The 14,181-nt window shown below is 43.1% G+C and overlaps 1 protein-coding gene across 3 annotated transcripts in view; it reads left to right on the top strand.

Annotated features, from left to right (window-relative positions):
- Positions 1-5,861: 5,861 nt before the first annotated feature.
- LOC311502426 (glutamate receptor 4) overlaps positions 5,862-14,181 on the top strand; it is a gene marked incomplete at its 3' end in the record, with an annotated part of 134,472 nt that continues 126,152 nt past the window's right edge. The window contains exons 1-2 of one of the 3 annotated variants that reach the window (XM_084564640.1): positions 5,862-5,985; positions 10,838-10,996. In XM_084564640.1, the coding sequence (XP_084420766.1) occupies positions 5,895-5,985; positions 10,838-10,996 (250 nt within the window). In that variant the 5' untranslated portion in view covers positions 5,862-5,894. The remainder of the gene's footprint in view (positions 5,986-10,837; positions 10,997-14,181) is intronic. The other 2 variants (XM_084564639.1, XM_084564641.1) reach the window with 2 other exon arrangements.

Genomic DNA, 14,181 nt, shown 5'->3' with positions numbered 1-14,181 from the left:
TTCACAGTGAGAAAAGAAATTACCCTTTGTCAGAAGTTAACTTAAAATCAACACGGATTATTGAAGTGATGACACCACCTTTCTTTCAAGCACAAATATCTCTTACCGTGCAAAAGTTTTGATTTCTCTCATTTGCACTTGAAAGACTTTTTTTTTTTTTTTCGTGCGGGAGTGAGGAGAAAATACCAAACATTTAATACAAAGCGTTGTAGCCTAGGGGCATTTCCCATTCATTATCCATTCATTCCTCACTGAAGGAGCATTAGGATGTGTGAAGAATCTATGGCGGTCAGATTTATTTCATAAGGGAGGTCTTTGCACTGGATTTCACAGTGTACCGCCGCACTGGATTCATTCAGGATGTGTTATTTGTGTTCAGGATTTCATAAAGCAGCAGAATGCATCGGTTTATTTGACTGGTGACCTGTCCGGGGGTGTACCTGGAGTTAGTTCTGGGTCTCGGTGTCGTGTTATAACTCTTACTAAAACGATGCAAACCCCAGTGGACAAATTAGAAACAGCAGTAGCTGCTATTTATTGCCGTCAAGATAATTTTCGCACTTTGCACCTTGCCCGCCAGATTGGACCCTCTGGTGGGATGCTTTTGGGCCCCAGGGCCGTATGTTTGACACCCCTGCTTGCAAGGGTAAGTGGTAAGATAGAATAATGAATGAATCAGTGGATTAATTCATGCATTGGTTTGTTTCCGCCTGGGAAAATATGAAAACAGGAGGTTTGTGGGAAATCCAGATACTGAAAATCCACTGACACCACTGCAAAGAGATGGAGACTCATGTTGTTGCCTTTAAATATCATGTTACTAGATATTTAACAGTTACAGCGTAGATGACCATTATTACAGGGAAATGCAAAGCATAAAGAAAATATATTCAAGCTTTAATCCCTTTTAATGTCAGTTAAAAGCTGCTAAACATAGAGTATAACCAGTTAAATGCAGTGCTTGCCGGCATAATACACTGTACTAATCAGTGCTGTAGTGGTGCTGCACAAAATTGCTGGAAGGACGGATTGCCGTTTTTACATCTCTGTTTGTTTACGAATCAAACAAATAGATGCAATCTGTTCATTAGTGAGCTTTAACGGTATCTGCAGGGGTTTTTGTCAGAGGCAGGCCTTACAGCATCAGACTCCAGAGATGTAGGAAATCTACTAGCAACCAACTAGCAAAAAAAAAAACAACAACCCCAAAACAAATATTTCTCATGATATTGAACTGTTCTTTTAAGCATTTTATGTGTTTCTGAATCTAAAAGGACTTCCAGAATACCGTTGAATGGATGTGTTTCAGTTGTCGTCCATGGAAACTGTTAAAAGAATTTAGCACCATGGACAGCTCCACTCTCAAACACAGTTAACTCATGTTGAACTGTTCTAACGCTAACTACCCAGAATATACGCCTTCTCCAGCACATCCCAAAGATTCTCAATGGGGTTAAGGTCTGGACTCTGTGGTGGCCAATCCATGTGTGACAATGATGTCTCATGCTCCCTGAACCACTCTTTCACAATCTGAGCCCCATGAATCCTGGCATTGTCATCTTGGAATATGATCCATTGATGGAATAACCTGGTCATTCAGTATATTCAGGTAGTCAGCTGACCTCATTCTTTGGACACATAATGTTGCTGAACCTAGACCTGAGCAACTGCAGCAACCCCAGATCATAGCACTGCCCCCACAGGCTTGTACAGTAGACACTAGGCATGATGGGTGCATCACTTCATCTGCCTCTCTTCTTACCCTGATGCCCCCATCACTCTGGAACAGGGGAAATCTGGACTCATCAGACCACATGACCTTCCTCCATTGCTCCAGAGTCCAATCTTTATGCTCCCTAGTAAACTGAAGCCTTTTTTTTCCAGTTAGCCTCACTGATTAGTGGTTTTCTTAAGGCTACACAGCTGTTCAGTCCCAATCCCTTGAGTTCCCCTTCTCGCCGATCACGATCAATGGGATTTTTTTCCGACCACATTTCTTCCTGGAAGACAATGGTTCTCCACTATCCTTCCAGTTTTTAATAATGTGTTGGACAGTTCTTAACCCAGTTTTAAGAACTGCTTGATGCATGCCAATGATTTGACCCTTCTCAAACAGACTAACGTCTTTTCCACGACCACAGGATGTGTCTTTAGACATGGTTGTTTAAGAAATGAGAAGCTACTCATTGCATCAGTTGGGGTTAAATAACTTGTTTCCATCTGAAAGATAATCACCCATGCAGTAGTTATCCAATAGGAGGCTCCTACCTGTTTGCTTAGTTAAATCCAGGTGGAGACTTTTTCTTTTTTGCCAGGCGGTGTATATCCCTGTGTTATCCACATTTCTTTTAGATGTTCTGTTTTTTATTAACTCGAATTCTCGAATGAAAAGCAAATGAGACACTTTTGTTTTGGAAATAGCAGCATAGTCATATTTAATGCATCACCACAAAAGAGTAGCCCCCCCTGCTCTCTTTATTGATTTTTCTCGTCATTATATCCAAGTGAAAGATGTCTGCTTTAATGGGTTATCTCTGTGTGTGTTCAGGCAACCTGAGGCCTTTTAAAAATAGAAATGTGAGAAGTGTGCGCAGATATTTGAAGATGAACCGCACTTTAATGTGTAAGCTCAAACATGGGAGACAAGCAACCTTGTGCTTTTTTGCTTATCATCCTTAAGTGCTCCCAAAGCAAATATTTGCGCTGCAGTACATGCGTGCGGACGTTTTCGGTGCTCAGAGCAAAGTGAAGAAGCTTTTTCAGATTGTCGTGGAAAGAATTTGGGCCGACTTTGCAGACGCAAAGAGAACTGAGATTATGAAGTTTCTTCTTGCAAATCGATGCACAATGAGAGTCTGATTAGACGCTCGAAACTCGGCTCAAGCTACTGTGATCATTTTTGGAACATTTCTTTTTGTACTTTGTGAAATATTTGCAGAAAATTGCATTAATATTGACTTTATGATAAGTGAAGGAGAAAGTGCATATGCTGGAATCAGATCTCAGAACGTCAGGAGCATTTTTCGAAAGGGTGTAAACAAAATGAGTCTTTATTGATCCCTGTGGACAGATCCGACTTTTGCAGCCACTAATATGATGGAAAATGGAGAAAAAGAACTGAAGCATGGAAGTGTATTCTTGACCAGGAGGAAAACAAATTCATTGAGCCAGCTGCTGATTGTTTTCTTGATTAATCAATAAATAATTTTTGTGTGTGTGTGTGTGTGTGTGTGTGTAAGAAGACATGAAATGGTGGAAAATGTTGACTATAAAATTTCCACTTGGTATGAAATTCTTCATGCATCCTGTTTTATAAGAACTAAACTTTGAACTTCGTTGCATTTATGCTTTACGCCCTTTGACCTCTGTATTTTTGCACACTCATAGCAGCTATGTGTGGTGGGTTGGGTGTCTTGGTCAGGAGCAATTTAGTCATGGATGCCCAGGGGCGGGAAGGCACTGCTCATTCACTCCTCTCTTGCACATTTAAGTGCATGAGTCCTGGGATTTGAACCCTTGACCTTCCAGCCCCAGGCCTCCTTCTCTTTTAGACCACAGCTGCCCCCCAAAAACCCCAAATAAAATTAAGTTTATTCAGCAAAAAGAGCAAATCTGAGAAGATGAAACATCTCTAATGATGACTTGATTATTAAAACACTTGCCACTTAATTTCATGTAAACTTTCAGCTACAGTTCTCGCTCTTCATCCGGAACTGGCTCAGATTTTGGTCGATCTTACCAGCGTGTTTTTCTTTGGCAAGATTTCATTTAAGGTTAGCACTGATGCCTCATGGTAAGAAGGTTCTGGGTTCGAATCCAGGCCGACTGGTTCCTTTCTGTGTGAATGTTCTTTGCATGTTCTCACTATGTCTGCGTGGGTTCTCTCCAGATACTCCGGGTTCCTCCCACTGTCCAAACACATGCTCATTAGGTTCATTGGTGATTCTAAATTGGCCGTAGGTGTGAGTGTCTCTCTGTGTTAGCCCTGTGATAGACTAGAGACCTGTCCTGGCCTGGTGTACCCCACCTCTCGCCTCGATGACAGCTGGGATAGGTTCCAGCCTCCCACGACCCTTTACAGGACACGTGGTTACAGAAGCTCACACTGTGTTATTGGTGATATCAGTAAATAACAAGCTTGTTTCCATAGTTACATTCTAGACTTTAAATAGTTTTTTTTTTGATTGTCTATTTTCTCAGAGATACTTCTGTACTGATCCGTCTTTGAACATAAGTCTTGCTCGCCGGCTGAATCTCCGGTGAAGCTCCACCGACCTGTCTCACGTTCACAAAAGCCAAAACCATCTTCCAGCGCTGCTCCCAACCGTGTCTCTCACGTAATTACTCATTTTCAACCGGGCCCGTACCTGAGGCGACTGAAAACCTCCAAATCAGTAGAACTTGAGCCGAGTGCAGCTCCGCTTTAGCTTTGGATCGCCCCAAGGAGACGAAGCTGCACTTCCTTAATGTCTCATATTGTTGGCTTTCACTTCGGCTTCGGGGATGCAACAGAACCTTTGAGATTAGTTTATTTTAATTACATTTGTGGGGAGGAAGTGAAGCAGTTCTGTGGGAATGGTGTGTTTTTTGGTCAGAGTGACAAAGTTTTAGTTTATTTATTAAAACAAAAATAGGAATAGTGCAACATTTTTGAAGCAAGCCAAGATGTTTAATGTCTGTGAAGGTTCTCAGTCATGTAGGTCAGGGTATAATATATACAAATAATAACTTGGGTTAAAATAAGGGCAACTAGAGTTTCTTGAGGCTGTTCCATCCAAGTAGCATCTTCACCTCTATAGAAGTCTAGTGGGGAGTTGGGTTTTAATGGGAACATCTGTGGCTGTCGTCCACCAGAAACTCACATGACCAGGAGCAGAATGGTTCTCTAATTATTCTCTATTTGTAGGACTGTTTTTCAGAGACATTGATGCTGCAGGGAACATTTACAGGAAGACTCCTTTGTGTGTAGTCCTCCAGCTTTGAGCTTTACCACTCTAAACAGTCATGCTGCTGTTTGTTTAGTGGTGTAGCTGTTCTATGCAATGACACAAGGAACCTTTATAGTGAATACCTGGAGCTATTGTAAAGCAAAAATCTGAAAAAACTGCTCCAACGTAACAAACCTCATAGATATGTTTTAGCTTGCTCGTTATTATCCTGTTAATTGGGCCAATTTACGCATTCTAAATGGCACCTGAAAGGCAGCGCGCAGAACAGGACAGAGCATGAGGGGGACGCGGTGATTTCAGCTTATGCAAAGAGAAGCGATCTGTAATAACTTGTGACACTGTGAGGGGAGGGGAAGAAAAAAAAAATCTCTTGTCAGACATCAGTCCTCACAGACGCTCTCCGTGTATGTTTGGATCAGCGGTTCTGGAAGTTTGGCTGTTTAAAGAGCTCCGGGGACTTTTACCGCCGCTCGGTGAGCTGCTGCTGCTGCTGCTGCTGAAGCGGAGCTGACTGACGCCCCTCCTGCCTGCCTGCCTGCCTGCCTTCCTGCATGCCCCGGTCGGGTAAAAGGCGCATGTGTGTTGTTGCTGTGATGTGAGTTGAGCCGCATCCAGACGCACTGGCCGCCGCTGGCTGATGCCCCCCCTCCACCACCCTTTTCTCCTCCTCATCTTTGGTGGTGTTGTGCGCAAAATCTCCAGCGCCGGACGGACGGACGCAGTTTTGACGGTACAAACGAGCGGCACTGCGGGGGGAATATCCAAGAGAAAAGAAAAAGCATCCGAAGCAGACATGGATATTTAAGCGGCTTTTTGATATTTTTTTATTTACTGGGTTTTTTTGTTTGTTTGTTTGTTTTTTTTTTACCTTGTGATGTTGCTGTGGCCCCGGGGGTGTTAATTAAACCTGCTCGATGTCTCTCATCAGTTTATAACCGAAACAAAATGAGGATTTCTTCTCGCGATTGGATTCTGTTGATGTTCTCTGGCTTTTGGGGGCTGACTATGGGTGCTTTCCCGAGCAGCGTTCAGATCGGTAAGTGAGAGCCTTTCACGTTAAATCTCACCAGAAAATAAATCATGTGAATGAATCTGTGGACGTCCTGTCTGCAGCCGTCTCCGTGCTGGCTTTTACGCAAAGTGGGAGTCGCTGATTTCTTCTCCTTTCCCTCTCTCGCTCTTTTTTTTAATTTCATTTTATTCGCCTTTAAAATGTCACATGCACACGGACGGGGCTGTGCGCTCCGTTGATGCTGTGCATGTTTAACACACACACACACACACACACACACGCCTAATGCGCTTTGTATCTGCGGGCTGGAGCGTGTATCCCAGTGCACTCCGCCACTGCAGCAGATCAGGGCAGCAAAGTGTGTGTGTGTTCCCTATGCAGGCTGCCTGTGCATTGACTGCTGTTAACTCTCTCGCAGACCCCCGGTCCTGGCGCTGCAACGACCGGCTGCCTCGGTCCCACAGAGGAGGCCTCGCAGCTCCACCTTTCCCCCTTTTCTTTTAAAAAACAAAACACATTTCCCCCTCGAACAACTTAACTGTGTTTGTCCTGGGAGGACGTAAAGCTGATGGATCTATTTTATTCCAGTAACAGGCTGATTGACTTTGGTTGATTTAAAGGCAGGGCACTGAAAGAAGGGCAAGCTGTGACCTCCAGCTGTTGATCATCATAACCCTCCCCAAAAAAATCAATCACCAGAAAAGCAGCCATTCACGCTGAGCCAAAATCCTGCTTCCGTGTTTATATTTTAACTTGAATAAGGGGTTTGATGTGACTGTGTGCTTACGCTGACTCTTTTTTTTTGGTGGGTTTACCCTCCACTGCACCGCCGTTTGGTTCAGAGTTGAGGCACATCAGAGCCGGTCTGGCTGATGAAAAATGACAAGCTGTTAAAATGATTCTCCTTGTCCTTTTATATCATTGTGATATTTGAATCCCCGGCCCCTGCAGGGAGGTCAGAGGTCAGGGTCTGTTACAGAATTACACCCCTGGAAGTGAGGGCACTTACTCTGGATGGGGGTTTAAACCCGGACTGCTGTACCAACCGTGTCAAACATTTAAATATTAATTTGCTGCTGATTTAAACAGAGCTGGTGCGAGCGGATTTTTGGTCACACGGCTCCTCGGCAGATTCAGATTCAGCCTCCTGATATTTCCATTAAACTATAACCGCGCCTCATTATCATTTGGCTAACAGCACTGCTGCCAATTATGGGAAACAGGGTTGATGTAATCCCTGTGTCATCATATTTCACATCTCAGGCCTTTGGGAGTGTAAAAATTCACACTATGCCAGTGTTTCCTCACCCGCCAGACTTCATTTAACATTTAAGAATTTTGAGCAGCCCCATCAGTCCTCTAAGAGGGCAAACATCTCCCCAATCAACACTTATCAGTTTGAAATAATTGTCAGTGAAGAACCAACACTTATTAGCAGGGGGGGTGTTTGTTGTGTACACGTGCGTGCGACGCTGAAACTAGTGCACGAGCGCAGTGGTGGCAAACATGCACATCCACAGCTGCAGCAGATTCACTTTTACAGCGGTGACATGTGGAGTCAACACAATTATAAATCCTCCTTTTCATTTACATCGTGGCTGCTTTCATTTCTTTGATTTGGGCGGCCGTCTGTCCCACAATGCACTGCAAACTAAACACTAATCAGCAGCAATCATAACAGTGACAAAGGCAAAGCACACAGATTTAAAAGAAGTCCATAAACTATTATTCCAGACGTCTGTTCTGTAATAATTTACAGGTTCGCTCTGAGTCGAGATCTCGACGAGCTTTCGACGATCCCAACATCATGTGAGTTTGTGTGTGAGGATATAAAGTCTCCTCGGGCTGCAAATTTGCGGATGATTAAGCTGGTGTCACCGGATGATCCGAACTGCTGAGACAAGTCACCATCACTCATTTAGGTTTCAGTTATTCATTAGAAAATCTAATCTGTAGCTGGACGTCTTGTGTGGAGACGGAGTGCCGTTAATGCCCACTGTGCATTAAAACCAGGGAACTTTGCATGCATGGCTCGTTGACTCCGTGTTGCAACTTAGTGCAGTTTAAGGGCCGTGACATGGAAGTCTGGTATGGGTCGGTGTGTAAGTGTGTTGTGTCTGTGCTTCCTGTTTGGGCTTGTCGACTCAGTGGTGAAGGACTCTCAGCCGGACGTATGCACGGATGTTTCTTCCATATTTCCACAATATTTCCAGGATTATCTGGAATGACTCAAGTGATCAGCATGATTCAGGAGAGGCCAGACCTCGTCTTTTGTTATTTCCTTTACCAAAACACAAATGCTAGCTGATCACTGGTTGTAATCTTTGCTGGATGTTCAACATTTTGACCCAGGGCATGCTACGGCTACGTGAGGCAACGTTCTTTCATGCTGGTCCACCCATCCCGTTAAAAAGCTCTCCTAACTCTTCCTCTTACGCGCTCCTGATGACGACATTTGTCATTCAGCGGATTGGGGGTAGCCAAGCTGGCACTAGTGCCATTGATTACATTTGTACTACATAAGTGATGCTGGCCCGAGTAGGACGGCTACTGTAGAGGTAGACTACAGATGCCATCAGCTGTTTACGTCCTTCACACGACCCCCGCCTCAAACGCTGTCGCTTGCCTCAGCCGTGACGCTGCATGTTGTTTGTAAAAGCTGCTTTGCACAGTGCACGTATTTGAGTGGAAGTGTGACAGTGAGATGCTTTTAATATGAACTGACTAACAGCAGGCGTAATAAGTCAGAGTAGATTCAGAGGCTTTCTGTCAGATGTCATCATTCGGATGTACCAGGTGTTAATGGTGTCTCAAACAAACAGACACGCCGGAGCCACTGGAGTCTTGTTTCTGTTAAACCATATGGCATCTTGGAAACTTCAAAGTCTGGGGCCCCTAAAGTGTGTACACCCAGTTTTCTCATTTTCATGCTGCTTCTAGATGAAGAGGAAATCATGAGTCTAAATAAGCGGAATTCAGGTCGTCAGTCAGCTTTAACCTTTTCTAATCAGTGGTGATTGCAGGGAATAAATACAAAGTGGGCGTTCCTGCTGATTGGTGGCCAAGATGTACAAAATGTTCCCATTTTTTTTTTAAATATTCCAAAGCTTACCTTTTTATTGAAAGAGGTCAGCCGTAAAAAAGAACACACTGGCATTTCCCTTTAAAGGACATTTACACTGTCCCATCCCCCCTCATAAATATAGCCTTAAGTCTGATTTTGAAATGTGAAACAAACTGCCGCAGCTAACCTGAAACACCGCTGACATTTTACACAGCCGGGAAGGGCTTTGTGAAGATCTTTTCATATGAACTAGGCTGAAAACAAACGGAAGTCTTGTCTCCGATGCCCAGTTGATTTATGACGCCGTAGCTGCTCTTGCATAAAAAATGTATGAAGACCTGTGTTAATCCTGACAGAATACGTTATGAGTATTATCACCTTTTCTGCTTGCATTAATGAGAGACAAAGATGATTTTACATGTTAACCCTTCCCACTGAGCCTAGTGGTGCTGAGAACAAATTTTCAGCCATAGTATGTTGATTATCTGACTTATCGGGCTAACAACGCCCTTTTTTATCACATTTCGCATGCTGTTCAGTCAGTTGTGTCAGTCTCTGACATGGGAGAGGTCACCTTTTGACCAAAATACAGAAAAAATGTCTATGAAAGCTTTTAAAACCTTGCAAAATATGTTACTGACCTTCATGGTTTGGTGAGGAGGAACTATTCATTCCATTTTTTGAACCGTTTCGCTGGAAACTTTATACATTAACTTATGAAATGAAACATGCTGATTTTATGTACTTGGTGGATTTGGTTCACATTTATGGTCCCCAGAGGATGAATGTCTTTCAGGACCTTTCCTCCAGCGCCACTAGCAAGTCAGAAATCCCACTTCTTACTTGAAATATCTTGGCAACTACCCGGTACATTGGCGTGATGTTTGGTCGACATATTCATGATTCCCAGAGGATTACTAATTTTACTAACTTTGATAATCATCTCACCTTCCCATGAACGTTGTCTCTTGGTTGAGGCTTTGGTTCGGAATGAAAACAGGATCTGGGTTCAGATCCATGGGCCGACTGGTTCCTTTCTGTGTGTAGTTTGCATGTTCTCCCTGTGTCTGCGTGGGTTCTCTCCAGGTTCTCCAGCTTCCTCCCACCGTCCAAAGACATGCTCGTTAGGTTCATTGGTGATTCTAAATTGGCCGTAGGTGTGAGTGTGAATGGTTGTCTGTCTCTCTGTGTTAGCCCTGCGATAGACTGGAGACCTGTCCAGGGTGTACCCCGCCTCTCGCCCCGTTGACAGCTGGGATAGGCTCCAGCCCCCCTGCGACCTTTCACAGGACAAGCGGTTACAGAAAATTATTGAATGAATGACTGTTTAGTCATAATTGGCAATTCCAATCTGACAGTTTCAGTATAAACATTGAACCTATTCTATGTTTGAGCAGTGTTATCATTGGCGTTATGAGCATATTGCTGACATAAGCATTTGGTTCAAATACAACCAAATACAGTCTGGAAGAGCACCTAGCACAGCTTTGGACTCTTTGTGTCTGTTTTTCACAGCCTGTTGTAGTGAAGGAAACATGTTCAGGTGTCATCACATGATTGTAACCTTGTTGAATCAGCTGGATCAGAAAACGAGTTGTTCCTTGGTGCAAATATTAATCCACTGTTTGATCATCAATCAGATCCGTGGATCTGTTATTTAACTTTGATGAAAGTTCATCTCTTCTTCTTTATAACTGTCTAAATGTCCAATCTGTCCACCTGTTTTACATTTCTGTCCTGTCTGTAGTGAGTTTAAACCAGCAGACATGCCCCTTCATCAAACCTGTGTTTCCTCCTCCCCCCTCTCTTCAGGCGGTCTGTTCATCAGAAACACTGATCAGGAGTACACTGCCTTTCGGTTGGCAATCTTCCTGCACAACACCAGCCCGAACGCCTCGGAAGCCCCGTTCAACCTGGTGCCTCATGTGGACAACATCGAGACGGCCAACAGCTTCGCGGTCACCAACGCCTGTAAGTGAATCTCTTGGCTTCGTGTTGGGTTTGTGTGTTTATGATAAAACAAGAGAATGAGATTTTTTTGTGCAGAAACGTGTGATGACGTTAAGTTCCCCTACTGATGGCACCAAGATATATAAGTCTGATTAAGTTAAAGGAGCAGTTTCACATTATTTAGTTGTAAGAAGCAATAATAATGCTTGTTTCCTCTGCTTCTAGCCTTTATGCTAAGCTAGGCTAATTAAAAGGTCTTAGGCCTTTGAGCGCAGAAAGAACAATGGTGTCAATCTGCACTCTTTCAATTGCTGTGATCTGATCAGACGGGTCAGGAAAGACATGTAGATAAAAGAAGACACAACTTCCTGGTTCATATTTAACTGCACTCATCATTGCATATAAATAATTATTATTCAGATTATCAGAATAAAACCAGTAACAATAGAAATAGATGTTGAAGTTGGGCGTAATTACGCTGAACAACTTTTTCTTAACCATAAATTGAAGGTAGGTGTGTTTTTGGTCAGAGTCAACAAGCTAGCTGTTCAACCTCACTTCTAGCCTTTATGCTAAGCTACGCTATGAGAACATAGAAGCACTGACGCAAGGGTAATATCAATCCATGTTCCTTTAATAGCTGTTTTCTGGTCAGATGTGTCAAGAAATGCATAACACGGGTTGTATGATGTAAACGACCAAGTTTGCCAAAATTATTTAGAGAAGCAAACTGGAACAGCTTACAGACCAACTTCCTGGTTCAACTTCCTGTATTTAGCACAGCGGTAACTGCACAAAATGATTTCCAAAATTATTCAAATGAAACCAGTCACAATATAAATGGATGTCAAGTTTTTGAACAAGTTTTTCTTAGGTATAAATTGAAGGTAGGTGTGTTTTTGGTCAGAGTCAACAAGCTAGCTGTTCGAACTCGCTTCTAGCCTTTATGCTAAGCTACACTAGAAGAACATGAGCATAATGTCAATCAAAAACACGTATTCAGGTGACAACATGGGTTGTATGAAATTGGCCAGGTTTTCCAAAATTATTTAGAGAAGAAAACAAAGACAAAACAAATTCTTTACTGACCAACTTCCTGTATTTTTGGCACAGTTTTGTGAAATGATTATTTCTGATATTTCAGTTGCTCTCAATTTTGGTTTTACATGGTTCGAATAGTGTCATCATAATGGATAGAAGTATGTCATAACGAGTAAATGCTGAAATTCAACATTTAAATGTAGATGAAGGTCGTCTGGTGAACCCACGACGTGCATTAGTGCTCGTAGGAGGAGCAGTAACGACGGGAATGGTAATACGTTTAAATTAGAGGGGCTTGTCATCGCAAAGAAATGACACATAAATGACAAATATTTAGGTTGTGTGTTTCCATCCAGACAGCTCAGTGCATGTGTGATGTGGCAGCTGTGTCTGTGAGTGTCTGCTGGTTCACATCTGATCTGAGCAAAAACCACACATGCCAAAGGGGACAGAAACTACACACATACAAACAACACACACACACTACATACACACACGGACAAATGACAAATCACACACTGCGGCACGGTTAGATCTCCCAGCAGAAGTAGGCAGTGGTTTTTAGCGATGATCCCTCGGGAAGCATCTTTTTTTTTTTTACTGCCTTCCTTTTCACTCTCTTTCCGACTTTGAGTGTGTGTTCACGTAGCTGCGTGAGTGTGTGTGTTTCTGTCAGGGAGGGTGGGAGGCTCCCACAAAGACCATAAAACACTTCAGCCTGATGTCTTCTGCTATCTATGGTGTGATCTGGTGTTAACAAAATCAATGGCTAAATTAAGCAGAGAATGAAGTGCTTTAGTGTTTGTTTGGTGATCGTGTGTGTGTGTGTGTGTGTGGCCAGAGACAGAGCTCAGAAATTTCAGATTCTGTGATCAGATTAAGATACTGGATTTAATTTAACATCGTCATTCGTAGCTCATATTTCCTAATAATGGTCACATTTTGGTGAATTAGCATCAGGAGTTGAACAACTTCAGATTAATATGTGGTGAAAGTTAAAAATGCAATCTATATTCTTGACCTGAATACATACTGTAGCGTCTATGGAGGGTAACTGAAGCTTGAACACGGGCTACTGTCGGCCGTAGTCTACGTCAACACCATATGTCAGTCCGACACTTCTAATATGCGGCTCTCGCTCGGCAAACTCTCAGCTCTACCATAACTCCTGTCTCTCGTGTGGTGCATTCACTGACATCAAGGACAAACAAAACATGCTCTACAACCACAGCAACACAACAGAACTGAACATAAACACATGAACTTATCAATACTGTGCACTGCAGACATGTATAGCCCATATAAATCGGCACCGTCAGTATCGTTTAATAGGACTTCACAGAGTGTTGTAAGATAACATAATGTAGCAGGGATAAAAAAAAAGCGGTGTATCTCCAAAGCCTTTTCCGTGTATAGCAGCTAAAGGCCTAATCAGTAAATTGCTGATGTGCAGCCTCCTTCTCTCTGTTACCACAGGACGTTTGGTGAAGTTGTTAACTGACTGCTGTTGAGAGGATTTGGGCCGTTCCTCTGCTAGCCTTAGCGTTAGCCTTTTCAGATGCATTGCAGTAGTACTTTAGTTGTATTTCAGGACTGACATGTCACAGTAGTATGGTCTTCATCTATAGTGAAGTATTTCCACACACTTGATGAACCGTTGCTAGTTTGCTGCAATGACCCACTGGGCTCCTCACCTGTCTTCTCGGAGGCGTCCGTGTTGTTATTGTCTTGATGATCGGTGGCTAGTCGACTTCCTGCTTTAATGTGTCTTGGCACAGCAGTAAAGTTGAATAGTCTGTACAAGCCCTTAATTGGCATCCAAGCTATCTATTAGCAGTTCCTGTTTGGAATGGGTGTACAGTCGACCGGGATGCAAAAGGAACCTTTTTCAGGCAAATTCTTATTTCTTTATTTCTTTATTTGTTTTCTGTAATGTCCATGCTGTTTTATTGATGATTTTTGTCAATGCATCGAGATAACATTAACCTCAAGTAAGAATAAGACACACCAAGCCGACAATTAGGCGTTTGCTAGTGCTGGGCCGTTGGTGAGTGACTGTGACCTGCGCCGTTCACATTAGTCGGACCCCTTTTTGGCAGTTTTTCAGCCAGTTCGGCATGTTGAATCTGTGGTGGAACGGTTCTCTCTGATCAGCTTAAAGACCC

Source organism: Chelon labrosus, assembly GCF_963514085.1.
Source record: "Chelon labrosus genome assembly, chromosome: 17".
NCBI classification, from domain to species: domain Eukaryota; kingdom Metazoa; phylum Chordata; class Actinopteri; order Mugiliformes; family Mugilidae; genus Chelon; species Chelon labrosus.
This window is presented reverse-complemented; position numbering and strand designations above follow the sequence as displayed.